Source organism: Oncorhynchus tshawytscha, linkage group LG14, assembly GCF_018296145.1.
Source record: "Oncorhynchus tshawytscha isolate Ot180627B linkage group LG14, Otsh_v2.0, whole genome shotgun sequence".
Lineage (NCBI taxonomy): Eukaryota > Metazoa > Chordata > Actinopteri > Salmoniformes > Salmonidae > Oncorhynchus > Oncorhynchus tshawytscha.
Window position 1 is genome coordinate 58,757,636 of NC_056442.1, and position 18,859 is coordinate 58,776,494.

The window sequence follows — 18,859 nt, forward strand, 5'->3', positions numbered from 1 at the left end:
TGCAGGCCAGTCAAGTTCTTCCACACCAATCTCGACAAACCATTTATTTCTGTGTGAACCTCGCTTTGTGCACGCATTGTCATTGCGTGAGTGGCCAGCTGAGGGCTCTCAGAGTGATTCTTGCGTAAAAGACAGAGGTAGTCATTTTTCCTCTCACTCCTACTGAAAAGCCAGTTGTCCCGGTTGATATATTATCGAATAGATATTTGAAAAACACCTTGAGGATTGATTATAAAAAACGTTTGCCATGTTTCTGTTGATATTATGGATATAATTTGATTTTTTTTTCGCCGTGGTCGTGACCTCTATTTCCGGTGGATTTCTGAACATAATGTGAGAAGCAAACGGAGGAATTTTGGGTATAAAAATAATCTTTATGGATCAAAAGGGACATTTGCTGTCTAACTGGGAGTCTCGTGAGTGAAAACATCCGAAGATCATCAAAGATAAACGGTAAATTTGATTGCTTTTCTGAATTTCGTGACCAAGGTTCCTGCTGCTAGCTGGACATAATGCTATGCTAGGCTATCGATAAACTTACACAAATGCTTGTCTTGCTTTGGCTGTTAAGCATAATTTCAAAATCTGAGATGACAGGGTGATTAACAAAAGGCTAAGCTGTGTTTCACTATATTCCACTTGTGATTTCATGAATATGAAGATTTTCTAGTAATATTTTTTGACCGTTGCGCAATGCTAATTAGTGTAGTTGATGACAATTCTCCCAGATCCGGGATGGGTAGTTCTTCCGTTCATCTTTCCCCTCGATCCTGACTAGTCTCCCAGTCCCCGCCATTGAAAAACATCCCCACAACATGATGCTGCCACCACCATGCTTCACCGTTGGGATGGTTTCAGGTTTCCTCCAGATGTGACACTTGACATTCAGGCCAAAGAGTTCAATCTTGGTTTCATCAGACCAGAGAATCTTGTTTCTCATGGTCTGAGAGTCCTTTAGGTGCCTTTTGGCAAACTCCAAGTTGGTTGTCATGTGCCTTTTACTGAGGAGTGGCTTCCGTCTGGCCACTTTACCATAAAGGCCTGATTGGTGGAGTTCTGCAGAGATTGTTGTCCTTCTGGAAGAGAAACTCTAGAGCTCTGTCAGAGTGACCATCAGGTTCTTGGTCACCTCCCTGACCAAGGCTCTTCTCCCCGATTGCTCAGTTTGGCCAGGCTGCCAGCTCTAGGAAGAGTCTTGGTGGTTCCAAACTTCTTCCATTTCAGAATGATGGAGGTCACTGGTTTCTTGGGGACCTTCAATGCTGCAGAACTGTTTTGGTACCCTTCCCCAGATCTGTGCCTTGACACAATCAGGTCTTGGAGCTCTACGGACAATTCCTTTGACCTCATGGCTTGGTTTTTGCTCTGACATGCACTGCCAACTGTGGGACCTTATATAGACAGGTGTGTGCCTTTCCAAATCATGTCCAAATCAATTGAATTTACCACAGGTGGACCCCAATCAAGTTGTGGAAACGGGATGCACCTGAGCTCAATTTCCGGTCTCATAGTAAAGGGTTTGAATATTTGTTTTTTTATTCTAAATAAATTTTCAAAAAATGTATCTAAACCTGTTTTTGCTTCATCATTATTGGGTATTGTGTGTAGATTGCTGAGGATTCTTTTCATTTCATCCCTTTTAGAATAAGGCTGTAACTTATCAAAATTGATCTGAATTCTTTCTGAGTGGGGTGGGGGGGGGTCTATATATGTATTTGACACACACACAGGGGTTGACATTTGGGACCGGTGTCCTGCTAGCGTTCCACTACGACAACATCTGGTGAAATTGCAGAGCGCGAAGTTCAAAATACAACAAATCGTAATATTAAACATTCATGAAAATACAAGTGTCTTAAATCGTTTAAAAGCTTAACTTCTTGTTAATCCAACCGCATTGTCAGATTTCAAAAAGGCTTTACAGCGAAAGCACACCATGATTATCTGAGGACGGCGCCACACATCAAAATACTTTTTCAAACCAGCACAGGCGTCACAAAATCCCAAATTAGCAATGAAATAAACCACTTAACTTTGAAGATCTTCCTCTGTTTGCAATCCCAAGGGTCCCAGCTACACAATGAATGGTCGTTTTGTTCGATGAAGTCCCTCTTTATATCCAAAAAATGTCAAGTTTATTTGGCACAATTGATCTCAGTAATCCACTCGTTCAGCAAACGAATCCAACACGTTACCGATAAAAGTTTGTCCAAACAAGTCAAACGATGATTAAAATTCATCTTCAGGTACTCTTATATCTAAATAAACGATACAATTTAAGACGGAGAATAGTATGTTCAATAGGGAAGTTAAATAATGAAGAGCGCGCACCTCATTCACGTGCGCAAAAAGACTACTTTTCTAATGAGGGACACCTTGGAAAAACTACAACTACTTATTCATTTTTCAAAAAACAACTCTGAAACCCTTTCTGAGGACTGTTGACATCTAGTGGAAGCCATATGAACTGCAGTCTGGGTCTTAGCCTATGGGATAAACAAATAGGTATCATTGAAATGGCTTGTGACCTCAAAAAACAATGTCCGAATGGATTGTCCCCCACAGACATTATTTTAACAGTTTTTTTTAATGCTGCTCATTTTTAACAGTCTATCCAATGCTACCAATTACATGCATATCCTAGCTTCTGGGCCTGAGTAACAGGCAGTTTACTTTGGGCACATCATTCATCTGAACTTCTGAACACTACCCCCGAGCCTTAACTATTGAAGGCACCAATAATTCTGGACCCCAATGTATATCTAACATACCTGTACCTTTTATATACGTACCTTTATATACATGCATACCTTTATATATAAAAAATATATAATAATTATATATATTATATAATATATACTTTACGAAAAATATAATCGCAACAATTTTACTGCTACACAGTTCATATAAGGAAATCAGTAGATTTTTTTAATACATTCATTAGGTCCATATCTATGGTTTTTCCATGACTTGGCATGGGCTCTTGAAGGGCATAGGCCCACCCCCTGGCTGGGCCTGGCTTCCCAATCAGACTGTCCCACCCAATGTGGAGAAATGGGCTTTTTTTGTGCGTATGGAATATTTCTGGGATCTTTTATTTCAGCTCACGAAACACGGGACCAACACTTTACAATGTTGTGTTTATATTTTAGTTCAGTGTATATTTATACATACACACACACCACACACCACACACACACACACACAAAGTGGGGTCCGGAATGATTGTAGACGGTAGTTGAATAATACAAATACTTTAATCATTTGTAAACAAAAAAAGGTGTTAAACAAATCAAAATATATATTTAGTAGCCACCCTTTACCTTGATGACAGCTTTGCACACTCTTGGCATTCTCTCAACCAGCTTCATGAGGTAGTCACCTGGAATGCATTTCAATTAACAAATGTGCCATTTTAAAAAGTTAATTTGTGGAATTTCTTTACTTCTTAATGCGTTTGAGCCAATCAGTTGTGTTGTGACAAGGTAAGGGGGGTATACAGAAGATAGCCCTATTTGGTAAAAGACCAACCTCATATTATGGCAAGAACAGCTCAAATAAGCAAAGAGAAATGACAGTCCATCATTACTTTAAGACATGAAGGTCAGTCAATGTGGAACATTTCAAGAACCTTGAAAGTTTCTTCGACTGCAGTCCCAAAAACCATCATGTGCTGTGATGAAACTGGCGCGTATGTCTCTCATGAGGACCGCCACAGGAAAGGAAGACCCAGAGTTACCTCTGCTGCAGAGGATAAGTTTATTAGAGTAACCAGTCTCAGAAATCGGCAATTAACTGCACCTCAGAAATTGCAGCCCAAATAAATGCTTCACAGAGTTCAAGTAACTGACACATCTCAACATCAACTGTTCAGAGGAGACTGTGTGAATCAGGCCTTCATGGTCAAATTGCTGCAAAGAAACCACTATTGAAGGACACCAATAAGAAGAAGAGACGTTCTTGGTCCAAACAACACGATCAATTAGACCAGTGGACATGTATCCTTTGGTTGAGGAATCCAAATTTGAGATGTTTGGTTCCAACCTCTGTGTCTTTGAGAGATGCAGAGTAGTTGAACAGATGATCTCAGAATGTGTGGTTCCCACCGTGAAGCATGGAGGAAGAGGTGTGATGGTGTGGGGGTGCTTGGCTGGTGGCACTGTCAGTGATTTATTTAGAATTCAAGGCACACATAACCAGAATGGTTACCACAGTATTCTGCAGTGATACACCATCCCATCTGGTTTGGGCTTAGTGGGACTATCATTTGTTTTTCAACAAGACTGACCCAACACAACTCCAGGCTGTGTAAGACAATTTGACCAAGAGGAGAGTGATGGAGTTCTGCATCAGATGACCTGGCCTCCACAATCACCCGACCTAAACCCAACTGAGATGGTTTGGGATGAATCGGAACGCGGAGTGAAGGAAAAGCAGCCAACAAGTGCTCAGCGTCTGTGGGAACACCTTCAAGACTGTTGAAAAAGCATTCCAGGTGAAGCTGGTTGAGAGAGTGCCAAGAGTTTGCAAAGCTGTCATGAAGTCATCAAGGGTGGCTACTTTGAAAAATCTCAAATGTAAAAAATATATTTTATAGTGCTCATAAAATATATTTTGATTTGTTTAACATTTCTTTTGTTACTACATGATTCCATGTGTTATTTAATAGTTAGAAAATAGAAAACAGTCAAAATAAAGAAAAACCCTTGAATGAGTAGATGTGTCCAAACTTTAGACTGGTACTGTATGTGTTGTAAAACTGTTCAGCGTGTGGATCTTTTTTTTTTTTTTTCATGATTATTTTACCTTTATTTAACCGGGCAAGTCAGTTAAGAACAAATTCTTATTTTCAATGACGGCCTAGGAACAGTGGGTTAACTGGTCTCGGAACAGTGGGTTAACTGGTCTCGGAACAGTGGGTTAACTGGTCTAGGAACAGTGGGTTAACTGGTCTAGGAACAGTGGGTTAACTGGTCTAGGAACAGTGGGTTAACTGGTCTAGGAACAGTGGGTTAACTGGTCTAGGAACAGTGGGTTAACTGGTCTAGGAACAGTGGGTTAACTGGTCTAGGAACAGTGGGTTAACTGGTCTAGGAACAGTGGGTTAACTGGTCTAGGAACAGTGGGTTAACTGCCTGTTCAGGGGCTGAACTTTCGGTTACTAGTCCAACGCTCTAACCACTAGGCTACCCTGCCGCCTCTACACTCTAACCACTAGACTACCTGCCTCATCTACACTCTAACCACTAGGCTACCTGCCTCCTCTACACTCTAACCACTAGGCTACCCTGCCGCCTGTACACTCTAACCACTAGGCTACCTGCCGCCTCTACACTCTAACCACTAGGCTACCTACCTCCTCTACACTCTAACCACTAGTCTACCCTGCCTCCTCTACACTCTAACCACTCGGCTACCCTGTCGCCTCTACAGTCTAACCACTAGGCTACCCTGCCGCCTCTACACTCTAACCACTAGACTACCCTGCCGCCTCTACACTCTAACCACTAGGCTACCCTGCCGCCTCTACACTCTAACCACTAGGCTACCCTGCCGCCTCTACACTCTAACCACTAGGCTACCCTGCCGCCTCTACACTCTAACCACTAGGCTACCCTGCCGCCTCTACACTCTAACCACTAGGCTACCCTGCCGCCTCTACACTCTAACCACTAGGCTACCCTGCCTCCTCTACACTCTAACCACAAGGCTACCCTGCCTCCTCTACACTCTAACCACTAGGCTACCCTGCCACCTCTACACTCTAACCACTAGGCTACCCTGCCGCCTCTACACTCTAACCACTAGGCTACCCTGCCACCTTTACACTCTAACCACTAGGCTACCTACCTCCTCTACACTCTAACCACTAGGCTACCTACCTCCTCTACACTCTAACCACTAGGCTACCCTGCCTCCTCTACACTCTAACCACTAGGCTACCCTGTCGCCTCTACAGTCTAACCACTAGGCTACCCTGCCGCCTCTACACTCTAACCACTAGACTACCCTGCCGCCTCTACACTCTAACCACTAGGCTACCCTGCCGCCTCTACACTCTAACCACTAGGCTACCCTGCCGCCTCTACACTCTAACCACTAGGCTACCCTGCCGCCTCTACACTCTAACCACTAGGCTACCCTGCCGCCTCTACACTCTAACCACTAGGCTACCCTGCCTCCTCTACACTCTAACCACAAGGCTACCCTGCCTCCTCTACACTCTAACCACTAGGCTACCCTGCCACCTCTACACTCTAACCACTAGGCTACCCTGCCGCCTCTACACTCTAACCACTAGGCTACCCTGCCACCTTTACACTCTAACCACTAGGCTACCTACCTCCTCTACACTCTAACCACTAGGCTACCTACCTCCTCTACACTCTAACCACTAGGCTACCCTGCCTCCTCTACACTCTAACCACTAGGCTACCCTGCCTCCTCTACACTCTAACCACTAGGCTACCCTGCCACCTTTACACTCTAACCACTAGGCTACCTACCTCCTCTACACTCTAACCACTAGGCTACCTACCTCCTCTACACTCTAACCACTAGACTACCTAACTCCTCTACACTCTAACCACTAGGCTACCCTACCTCCTCTACACTCTAACCAATAGACTACCTACCTCCTCTACACTCTAACCACTAGGCTACCTACCTCCTCTACACTCTAACCACTAGGCTACCTGCCTCCTCTACACTCTAACCACTAGGCTACCTACCTCCTCTACACTCTAACCACTAGGCTACCCTGCCTCCTCTACACTCTAACCACTAGGCTACCCTGCCTCCTCTACACTCTAACCACTAGGCTACCCTGCCTCCTCTACACTCTAACCACTAGGCTACCTACCTCCTCTACACTCTAACCACTAGGCTACCCTACCTCCTCTACACTCTAACCACTAGACTACCTACCTCCTCTACACTCTAACCACTAGACTACCTACCTCCTCTACACTCTAACCACTAGACTACCTACCTCCTCTACACTCTAACCACTAGGCTACCTACCTCCTCTACACTCTAACCACTAGACTACCTACCTCCTCTACACTCTAACCACTAGGCTACCTACCTCCTCTACACTCTAACCACTAGACTACCTACCTCCTCTACACTCTAACCACTAGGCTACCTACCTCCTCTACACTCTAACCACTAGGCTACCTACCTCCTCTACACTCTAACCACTAGGCTACCTGCCTCCTCTACACTCTAACCACTAGGCTACCTACCTCCTCTACACTCTAACCACTAGGCTACCCTGCCTCCTCTACACTCTAACCACTAGTCTACCCTGCCTCCTCTACACTCTAACCACTAGGCTACCTACCTCCTCTACACTCTAACCACTAGGCTACCTACCTCCTCTACACTCTAACCACTAGGCTACCTACCTCCTCTACACTCTAACCACTAGGCTACCCTACCTCCTCTACACTCTAACCACTAGGCTACCTGCCACCTCTACACTCTAACCACTAGGCTACCCACCTCCTCTACACTCTAACCACTAGGCTACCTACCTCCTCTACACTCTAACCACTAGGCTCCCCTACCTCCTCTACACTCTAACCACTAGACTACCTACCTCCTCTACACTCTAACCACTAGGCTACCTACCTCCTCTACACTCTAACCACTAGGCTCCCCTACCTCCTCTACACTCTAACCACTAGACTACCTACCTCCTCTACACTCTAACCACTAGGCTACCTACCTACCTCTACGCTCTAACCACTAGGCTACCCTGCCTCCTCTACACTCTAACCACTAGGCTACCTACCTCCTCTACACTCTAACCACTAGGCTACCTACCTCCTCTACGCTCTAACCACTAGGCTACCTACCTCCTCTACACTCTAACCACTAGGCTACCTACCTCCTCTACACTCTAACCACTAGGCTACCTACCTCCTCTACACTCTAACCACTAGGCTACCTGCCTCCTCTACACTCTAACCACTAGGCTACCTACCTCCTCTACACTCTAACCACTAGGCTACCCTGCCTCCTCTACACTCTAACCACTAGTCTACCCTGCCTCCTCTACACTCTAACCACTAGGCTACCTACCTCCTCTACACTCTAACCACTAGGCTACCTACCTCCTCTACACTCTAACCACTAGGCTACCTACCTCCTCTACACTCTAACCACTAGGCTACCCTACCTCCTCTACACTCTAACCACTAGGCTACCTGCCACCTCTACACTCTAACCACTAGGCTACCTACCTCCTCTACACTCTAACCACTAGGCTACCTACCTCCTCTACACTCTAACCACTAGGCTCCCCTACCTCCTCTACACTCTAACCACTAGACTACCTACCTCCTCTACACTCTAACCACTAGGCTACCTACCTCCTCTACACTCTAACCACTAGGCTCCCTACCTCCTCTACACTCTAACCACTAGACTACCTACCTCCTCTACACTCTAACCACTAGGCTACCTACCTACCTCTACGCTCTAACCACTAGGCTACCCTGCCTCCTCTACACTCTAACCACTAGGCTACCTACCTCCTCTACACTCTAACCACTAGGCTACCTACCTCCTCTACGCTCTAACCACTAGGCTACCTACCTCCTCTACACTCTAACCACTAGTCTACCCTACCTCCTCTACACTCTAACCACTAGGCTACCTACCTCCTCTACACTCTAACCACTAGGCTACCCTGCCTCCTCTACACTCTAACCACTAGGCTACCCTGCCTCCTCTACACTCTAACCACTAGGCTACCCTGCCACCTTTACACTCTAACCACTAGGCTACCTACCTCCTCTACACTCTAACCACTAGGCTACCTACCTCCTCTACACTCTAACCACTAGGCTACCTACCTCCTCTACACTCTAACCACTAGGCTACCCTGCCTCCTCTACACTCTAACCACTAGGCTACCCTGCCTCCTCTACACTCTAACCACTAGGCTACCCTGCCTCCTCTACACTCTAACCACTAGGCTACCCTGCCTCCTCTACACTCTAACCACTAGTCTACCTGCCTCCTCTACACTCTAACCACTAGGCTACCTACCTCCTCTACACTCTAACCACTAGGCTACCTACCTCCTCTACACTCTAACCACTAGTCTACCCTGCCTCCTCTACACTCTAACCACTAGGCTACCTACCTCCTCTACACTCTAACCACTAGACTACCTGCCTCCTCTACACTCTAACCATTAGGCTACCTACCTCCTCTACACTCTAACCACTAGACTACCTGCCTCCTCTACACTCTAACCACTAGGCTACCTGCCTCCTCTACACTCTAACCACTAGGCTACCTACCTCCTCCACACTCTAACCACTAGGCTACCCTACCGCCTCTACACTCTAACCACTAGGCTACCTACCTCCTCTACACTCTAACCACTAGGCTACCTACCTCCTCTACACTCTAACCACTAGGCTACCCTGCCTCCTCTACACTCTAACCACTAGGCTACCTACCTCCTCTACACTCTAACCACTAGGCTACCCTGCCTCCTCTACACTCTAACCACTAGGCTACCCTACCTCCTCTACACTCTAACCACTAGGCTACCTACCTCCTCTACACTCTAACCACTAGGCTACCTACCTCCTCTACACTCTAACCACTAGGCTACCTACAGTGCATATGGAAAGTATTCATGTTTAATAGTTTCAACGAGGCCAGAGAATCTTGTTTCTCATGGTCAGAGACTCCTTTAGGTGCCTTTATGGGGTATTGTGGATCACTTATCATGGATGTGTTATCCCCTGGTGGAGGTGTTATCCCCTGGTGGAGGTGTTATCCCCTGGTGGATGTGTTATCCCCCTGGTGGAGGTGTTATCCCCTGGTGGAGGTGTTATCCCCTGGTGGATGTGTTATCCCCCTGGTGGAGGTGTTATCCCCTGGTGGAGGTGTTATCCCCTGGTGGAGGTGTTATCCCTGGTGGAGGTGTTATCCCCTGGTGGAGGTGTTATCCCCTGGTGGAGGTGTTATCCCCTGGTGGAGGTGTTATCCCCTGGTGGAGGTGTTATCCCCTGGTGGAGGTGTTATCCCCTGGTGGAGGTGTTATCCCCTGGTGGAGGTGTTATCCCCTGGCCAGTGTCTTGGTGGAGGTGTTATCCCCTGGTGGATGTGTTATCCCCCTGGTGGAGGTGTTATCCCCTGGTGGAGGTGTTATCCCCTGGTGGAGGTGTTATCCCCTGGTGGATGTGTTATCCCCTGGTGGAGGTGTTATCCCCTGGTGGAGGTGTTATCCCCTGGCCAGTGTCTTGGTGGAGGTGTTATCCCCTGGTGGAGGTGTTATCCCCTGGTGGAGGTGTTATCCCCTGGTGGAGGTGTTATCCCCTGGTGGAGGTGTTATCCCCTGGTGGAGGTGTTATCCCCTGGTGGAGGTGTTATCCCCTGGTGGAGGTGTTATCCCCTGGTGGAGGTGTTATCCCCCTGGTGGAGGTGTTATCCCCTGGCCAGTGTCTTGGTGGAGGTGTTATCCCCTGGTGGATGTGTTATCCCCCTGGTGGATGTGTTATCCCCTGGTGGATGTGTTATCCCATGACCAGTGTCTTGATGGATGTGTTATCCCCTGGCCAGTGATCAACCTCTTGGGGAGTGAGATAATTGACAATAATTACAAGAGATCAGCAAGGAGAAGCTTTGTAACGTTTCTATTGGTCAGTCTGTCCCTCATGTATAGCAGAGCAGCACATAGCTAATCAGATTAGTGTTTGAGGTAGCTTTGTCTTCGGTTAGGTCTCTCCTCTCTGCCTCATCTTATAACATATCTTTCTCTCTATTACTCTCTCTCTCTCTCTATCTCTCTGTCTCTCTCTCTCTGTGTGTCTCTCTCTCTCTCTCTGTTGCTCTCTCTCTCTATCTCTCTGTCTCTCTCTCTCTATCTCTCTGTCTCTCTCTCTCTCTCTCTCTCTCTCTCTGTCTCTCTCTCTCTGTGTGTCTCGCTCTCTCTCTCTGTCTGTCTCTCTCTCTCCAGAGGAATACGTTGCCAACTCGAAGCTGCTGGAGCGGGAGAGTGTAGCTGCCAGGGTGCCCCAGTCTGCTGAGCCCAGCATCGTGTGGAGTCGTGTATCTGTGGCAGGGACAGATACAGGTCCTACCCCCATCACAGCCTCAACACCGGCCCACTTCCCCTCCACCAAGCTGGTGATAAAGCAGGGAGGAGCGGGGGCGTCTGCCTCCTGGTCCAGCTCCCCAGCTCCTGTAGCCAGGTCGGGGTCAGGGGTCAGACAGACAGTTGACACCCAGAGTCACAGCTCCTCCTTCAGCCACGGTCCTCCGCCTCCTTCCTCGTCCAGCTCCTCCTACCGCTCCTTCTCCTCCAACTCCTCCTACCGCCCCTCCTCTCGTCCAGCTGATGATGATGATGATGATTCTCTCCCTCAGAGGACCAGTAAACCTCCCATGAAGACTTACGCCGCCCGCCCACGCATCGGCTTGAAGCTCAAGATCAAACAGGAAGCGGGGTTTAGTAAGGTGGTACACAACACCGCCCTCGACACACCATCCACACCCCAGCCTCAAGCCCAACCACACCCCACCACCCAGCCACAATCAGCACTGACGCACCCAAAAGCCCGAGCCGTAGCAGCACTAGCCACGCCTCCTTCTATAACTACTGTCATTAGGACTCCACCCCCTACCTGTAATGCCACTTCCTCGGCAACGGTCTCCATAGAAACCACACAGGCGACCCCCAGCCCCATCCAGAGAGTCACAGCCCCCCCACCCCCCTCCTCCTATCACCCTTGGTCTTCATCATCAACGACAACACCATCCTCATCCTCTTTCACTGCTCAGATTAACGGAACGTTAGAACATCACAATGTGGGTGGAGTCGAGCGTAACCCCGCCTCCACGGTCACTCCTCCTCAGACCACTTGCCGCCTACCGCTAAGGAAGACTTACCGGGAGAACATCAGCCCGCGCGTCCGACCGGGCGTACCGGGAGGAGGAGGAGACAGTGTCCCGTACCCCCGTCCCTCCCCCTCACCCCCCAAATCTCCCCTCCCACCCTCCTCACCCTCTGCCCTCTCGGAGCGGACAGTGATCGCCAACGTGAAATTGGAGAAGAGAGGAGGCAGCTCCAGGGAGGTGGTCTCCCACGCCCACACAGAGCCCAGCCGAGAGGCCCCGAGGCTGGGGAACTCCACCTCCTCCTCCCCTGGCTTAGGTCTGGAGGTGTTGTACCGCGGCATCAAAAACACAAACACCCACCCTCACCTCTCAGACAGAACCAGAGACGGTGAGCAGGGGGACAGAGGGGCGGACAGAGGGGCGGACAGAGGGGGGGACATGGGGAGGTGTAAAAGGGTGAGCAGTAAAAACCATCAGAGGTCAGGGAGTGGAACTTTCAGAATGGACCAGCATGCACCTGGGCCCCCGTCCACACCGACAGATGCTTCCTGTTACAGAGACTCATCACTTCCTGCTAAGCGCTGTAAGTCGGACTCCCCTGACATGGACAACGCCTCCTTCTCCTCCGGTTCCCCGCCACACGATGAGTCTCTTAACGAGCACCTGCAGTGTGCTATCGACTCCATCCTCAACCTGCAGGGCCAGGTCCAGGGGCCCCCGCCGCGCGGGTCTAAAGGGGGCCCCGCCAGGCCACAGCGCGCCATGGGCACCCAGTCCTCCTCAAACACACACAGACCCTCCTCCTCTTCCTCATCCTCCTCCTCTTCTCAGGTTGGAGGCAGAGGACGCAATGGCGGCCTGGTGCCACAGACTCAAGGCAGATAACACACACACACACACACACACACGGGACAGTAGAGACTGAAGAGGAGGAGAGGCGGACAGAGACGTCTCGCTGTGTTTTAATGAACTGTTTGTCCATTTAAATGTTGTCTACTTTACAACATGACCCAATGCTCACAGTCCCTCCATGGATGAGTGGATGATGTCTCTCTCTCTCCTCTCTCTCTCTCCCTCTCTCTCCCTCTCTCCCTCTCTCTCTCTCTCTGCCTCTCTCTCTCTCCCTCTCTCTCTCTCTCTCTCTCTCTCTCTGTGTAAAAAGGTATCGTGTTTTACTCTGGAAGTCTCCTCTGCTCTCTCTCAACCACGCTCAATCATTCATTAGATTAATTAGTCTTGAGGTTTTTCATTCACACGCTGTATTCCATTACATTCCTTAGGTCGTCATGGTCTGTCTGTCTGTCGGTCTGTGTCTGTCTGTCTGTCTCCTGGTGAAGAAATAACACCGTGGTCATGTTCACTAGGTGAAACGGGTGAAAAAGATTCTGAAACTACACAAACTAGTCCAATAAGAACACCGATTTTGTTTTTCTGTTGCAAACGGTTTTACTACGGTGTGCCCTACTGAGGGGACGCTCCCTACAGCCTGCGGTCACTAGGTAACCCACACCAGGAAGAGAGAGGTCTGGTTTAGAACGCCCTACAGCCTGCTGTCACTAGGTAACCCACACCAGGAAGAGAGAGGTCTGGTTTAGAACGCCCTACAGCCTGCTGTCACTAGGTAACCCACACCAGGAAGAGAGAGGTCTGGTTTAGAACGCCCTACAGCCTGCTGTCACTAGGTAACCCACACCAGGAAGAGAGAGGTCTGGTTTAGAACACCCTACAGCCTGCTGTCACTAGGTAACCCACACCAGGAAGAGAGAGGTCTGGTTTAGAACACCCTACAGCCTGCTGTCACTAGGTAACACACACCAGGAAGAGAGAGGTCTGGTTTAGAACGCCCTACAGCCTGCTGTCACTAGGTAACCCACACCAGGAAGAGAGAGGTCTGGTTTAACCATATCATCACATACAGATCCATGTGTCTTCTTTCCATATCGGGATTTCTATCAGCATCACAAATAGAGTTTCTGGTTCAGCCTGTTGTCCATGTGTCCCCCAGGTCAACTGTCCTCTTCTCCTGTTGTCCATGTGTCCCCCAGGTCAACTGTCCTCTTCTCCTGTTGTCCATGTGTCCCCCAGGTCAACTGTCCTCTTCTCCTGTTGTCCATGTGTCCCCCAGGTCAACTGTCCTCTTCTCCTGTTGTCCATGTGTCCCCCAGGTCAACTGTCCTCTTCTCCTGTTGTCCATGTGTCCCCCAGGTCAACTGTCTTCTTCTCCTGTTGTCCATGTGTCCCCCAGGTCAACTGTCTTCTTCTCCTGTTGTCCATCATCATATTCATGGTGTATCACTGGTTTTAATAGTGAGGTGACTGCTCTCTGACTGACTGTTGTGGGTTGACTGTTGTGGCTTCTCTCTGACTGACTTGTGGGTTGACTGTTGTGGGTTGACTTGTGGGTTAATCTCTGACTGACTGTTGTGGGTTGACTGTTGTGGGTTGACTGCTGTGGGTTGCTGTCTGACTGACTGTTGTGGGTTGACTGCTGTGGGGTTGTTGACTGTGGGTTGCTCTCTGACTGACTGTTGTGGGTTGACTGTTGTGGGTTGACTGTTGTGGGTTGACTGTTGTGGGTTGACTGTTGTGGGTTGACTGCTGTGGGTTGACTGCTGTGGGTTGACTGCTGTGGGTTGACTGTGGGTTGCTCTCTGACTGACTGTTGTGGGTTGACTGCTGTGGGTTGACTGCTGTGGGTTGACTGTTGTGGGTTGACTGTTGTGGGTTGACTGTTGTGGGTTGCTCTCGGTCTCTAATGGAACCACATTACTGTATTGTTGAGGTGTTAATGAAGACGTGGTGATGATATCGCCTGTATGGTAAAACACATCTCTTCTGTTGTGAATGTCTCTGGTTGTCCTGGCAACTGGTCTCTCTTGCCGGTTCAATATGTTCGATGCATTTCAGTCAACACACAGACGGCCACCCTTACCCCCCCCCATCACTGTCCATCCATCCCTCTCTTCCTCCATGTCATCCCTCTCTTCCTCCATGTCATCCCTCTCTTCCTCCATGTCATCCCTCTCTTCCTCCATGTCATCCCTCTCTTCCTCCATGTCATCCCTCTCTTCCTCCATGTCATCCCTCTCTTCCTCCATGTCATCCCTCTCTTCCTCCATGTCATCCCTCTCTTCCTCCATGTCATCCCTCTCTTCCTCCATGTCATCCCTCTCTTCCTCCATGCCATCCCTCTCTTCCTCCATGTCATCCCTCTCTTCCTCCATGTCATCCCTCTCTTCCTCCATGTCATCCCTCTTCAAAGCCCAGTGGAGAAGTCAAACCCAAACGCAGTGAGAACAACAACAACAACAACAACATGGACAAACAAACTAATGTACAACAAAACCTGAAGAGAATTGGTAGTATATTATTACAGATTAATTTTGTATTGTATTTATTGTGTATAATGACACTTTTTAAAAAATAAATGTACATTTAGTAAAACTGTAAATCAAACCTGGCTTCTTTTCTAAAAGAGTTGATTTTAAAATATATTTCACCTTTATTTAACCAGGTAGACGCCAGATCACCTTTATTTAACCAGGTAGACGCCAGATCACCTTTATTTAACCAGGTAGACGCCAGATCACCTTTATTTAACCAGGTAGACGCCAGATCACCTTTATTTAACCAGGTAGACGCCAGATCACCTTTATTTAACCAGGTAGACGCCAGATCACCTTTATTTAACCAGGTAGACGCCAGATCACCTTTATTTAACCAGGTAGACGCCAGATCACCTTTATTTAACCAGGTAGACGCCAGATCACCTTTATTTAACCAGGTAGGCGCCAGATCACCTTTATTTAACCAGGTAGGCGCCAGATCACCTTTATTTAACCAGGTAGACGCCAGATCACCTTTATTTAACCAGGTAGGCGCCAGATCACCTTTATTTAACCAGGTAGGCGCCAGATCACCTTTATTTAACCAGGTAGGCGCCAGATCACCTTTATTTAACCAGGTAGGCGCCAGATCACCTTTATTTAACCAGGTAGACAGATCACCTTTATTTAACCAGGTAGACGCCAGATCACCTTTATTTAACCAGGTAGGCGCCAGATCACCTTTATTTAACCAGGTAGACGCCAGATCACCTTTATTTAACCAGGTAGGCGCCAGATCACCTTTATTTAACCAGGTAGACTCCAGATCACCTTTATTTAACCAGGTAGACTCCAGATCACCTTTATTTAACCAGGTAGACTCCAGATCACCTTTATTTAACCAGGTAGACTCCAGATCACCTTTATTTAACCAGGTAGACTCCAGATCACCTTTATTTAACCAGGTAGACTCCAGATCACCTTTATTTAACCAGGTAGACTCCAGATCACCTTTATTTAACCAGGTAGGCCAGATCACCTTTATTTAACAGGTAGACTCCAGAACACCTTTATTTAACCAGGTAGACTCCAGATCACCTTTATTTAACCAGGTAGACTCCAGATCACCTTTATTTAACCAGGTAGACTCCAGATCACCTTTATTTAACCAGGTAGGCCAGATCACCTTTATTTAACAGGTAGACTCCAGAACACCTTTATTTAACCAGGTAGGCCAGTTGAGAACAGTTCATGTACAACTGCGACCTGGCCAAGGTAAAGCAAAGCAGTTCAACGCAATACAACAACACAGAGTTACACATGGAATAAACAAACATACAGTCAATAATACAATAGAGTAAGTCTATATACAGTGTGTGCAAATGAGGTAGGATACGGGAGGTAAGGCAATAAATAGGCCATTGTGGCGAAATAAGTACAATATAGCAATTAAACCACTGGAGTGGTAGATGTGCAGAAGATTAATGTGCAAGTAGAGATACTGGGGTGCAAAGAAGCAAAAATAAATAACATGGGGATGAGGTAGTTGGATGGGCTATTTACAGATGGGCTATGTACAGGTGCAGTGATCTGTGAGCTGCTCTGACAGCTGGTACTTAAGTGATTTTTGCAGTTCGTTCCAGTCATTGGCAGCAGAGAACTGGAAGGAAAGGCGACCAAAGGAGGAATTGGCTTTGGGGATGACCAGTGACATATATACCTGCTGGAACGCGTGCTACAGGTGGGTGTTGTTATCATGACCAATGAGCTGAGATGAGATAAGGCGGGGCTTTACCTAGCAAAGACTTATAGATGACCTGGAGCCAGTGGGTTTGGCGACGAATATGAAGCGAGGGCCAGCCAACGAGAGCATACAGGTCGCGGTGGTGGGTAGTATATGGGGCTTTGGTGACAAAACGGATGGCACTGTGATAGATATTTTGTAAATGACATCGCCGAAGTCAAGGATCGGTAGGATGGTCAGTTTTACGAGGGTATGTTTGGCAGTATGAGTGAAGGATTCTTTGTAGCGAAATAGGAAGCCAATTCAATATTTAATTTTGGATTGGAGATGCTTAATGTGAGTCTGGAAGGAGAGTTTACAGTCTAACCAGACACCCAGGTATTTGTAGTTGTCCACATATTCTAAGTCAGAACCGTACAGAGTAGTGATGCTGGACGGGCGGGCAGGTGTGGGCAAACGATCGGTTGAAGACCATGCATTTAGTTTTACTTGTATTTAAGAGCAGTTGGAGGCCACGGAAGGAGAGTTGTATGACATTGAACCTCGTCTGGAGGTTAGTTAACACAGTGACTGAAGAAGGGCCAGAAGTATACAGAATGGTGTCGTCTGCGTAGAGGTGGATCAGAGAATCACCAGCAGCAAGAGCGACCTCATTGATGTATACATAGAAGAGTCGGCCCGAGAACTGAAACCTGTGGCACCCCCATAGAAGACTGCCAGAGGTCCGGACAACAGGCCCTCCGATTTGACACACTGAACTCTGTCTGAGAAGTAGTTGGTGAACCAGGTGAGGCAGTCATTTGAGAAACCAAGGCTGTTGAATCTGCTGATAAGAATGCAGTGATTTACAGAGTTGAAAGCCTTGGCCAGGTCGATGAAGACGGCTGCACAGTATTGTCTCTTATCAATGGTGGTTATGATATCGTTTAGGACCTTCAGTGTGGCTGAGGTGCACCCGTGACCGGCTCTAGTGTCTCCCCCTTTGAAGAGGGGGATGACCGCGGCAGCTTTCCAATCTTTGGGGATTTCAGACAATACGAAAGAGGTTGAACATTCTAGTAATAGGGGTGGCAACAATTTCGGCGGGTCATTTTAGAGAGGGTCCAGATTGTCTAGCCCGGCTGATTTGTAGGGGTCCAGATTTTGCAGCTCTTTCAGAACATCAGCTATCTGGATTTGGGTAAAAGAGAAATGGGGGAGGCTTGGGCGAGTTGCTGTGGGGGGTGCAGGGCTGTTGACCAGGGTAGGGGTAGCCAGGTGGAAAGCATGGCCAGCCGTAGAAAAATGCTTATTGAAATTCTCAATTATAGTGGATTTATCATTGGTGACGGTGTTTCCTAGCCTCAGTGCAGTGGACAGCTGGAAGGAGGTGCTCTTATTCTCCATGGACTTTAGTGTCCCAGATGTTTTGGGAGTTTGTGCTGCAGGATGCAAATTCCTGTTAGAAAAAGTTAGCCTTTGCTTTCCTAACTGCCTGTGCATATTGGTTCCTAACTACCCTGAAAAGTTGCATATCGCTGGGGCTATTCGATGCGAATGCAGAACACCACAGGATGGTTTTGTGATGCTTCTTGTGCTTCCATTACAGTGCCTTATGTTTGTTGATGTAAAGGGTTTTCCACTAATGTGATTTGACCAGGAACAACTCTGGGCCTTTTACTTATTTCTACTTACTGTGGGACATTCAGGGCAGCCTACATACCATTGGATGAGTAACGATGTCAGAAGAGGTGTCGATTTGAAGGGGGAGAAGGGTGCAATGTAGCTGAGAGCCAGCAGGAGGCGCCAGTGGTAGTGGAAACGTTGCGCTGGGTGGTGTGCCTGCGGGGTTTCGAGAGTTGCGGAGAGGAGGAGGGGCAGTGGAAAGAGGAGGAGAGAAGGTAGACAGTGGAAAATGTCTAAATGCTGGGAACTTAAACTA

General features: G+C 47.9%; 2 protein-coding genes across 2 annotated transcripts in view; both read left to right on the forward strand.

The window, feature by feature from the left end:
• bicra (BRD4 interacting chromatin remodeling complex associated protein) overlaps positions 1-13,676 on the forward strand; it is a 67,925-nt gene extending 54,249 nt beyond the window's left edge. The window contains exon 16 of the mRNA XM_042296584.1: positions 10,988-13,676. Coding sequence (XP_042152518.1) covers positions 10,988-12,753 — 1,766 coding nt within the window. The 3' untranslated portion in view covers positions 12,754-13,676. The remainder of the gene's footprint in view (positions 1-10,987) is intronic.
• On the forward strand, positions 9,568-10,816 carry LOC121839305. The gene is made up of 2 exons (XM_042297759.1): positions 9,568-9,779; positions 9,838-10,816. Exons 1-2 carry the CDS (start codon positions 9,759-9,761, stop codon positions 10,591-10,593), a joined length of 777 nt encoding a protein of 258 aa, XP_042153693.1. The 5' UTR covers positions 9,568-9,758; the 3' UTR covers positions 10,594-10,816.
• Positions 13,677-18,859: the final 5,183 nt, after the last annotated feature.

Excerpts from the sequence above, each read along its gene's own strand:
- LOC121839305 (XM_042297759.1), top strand. The coding sequence starts at position 9,759 with ATGTGTTATCCCCTGGTGGAG. Across the intron at positions 9,780-9,837 it reads TGTGTTATCCCCTGGTGGAG|GTGTTATCCCCTGGTGGAGG; the intron begins GTGTTATCCCCT and ends CCCCTGGTGGAG.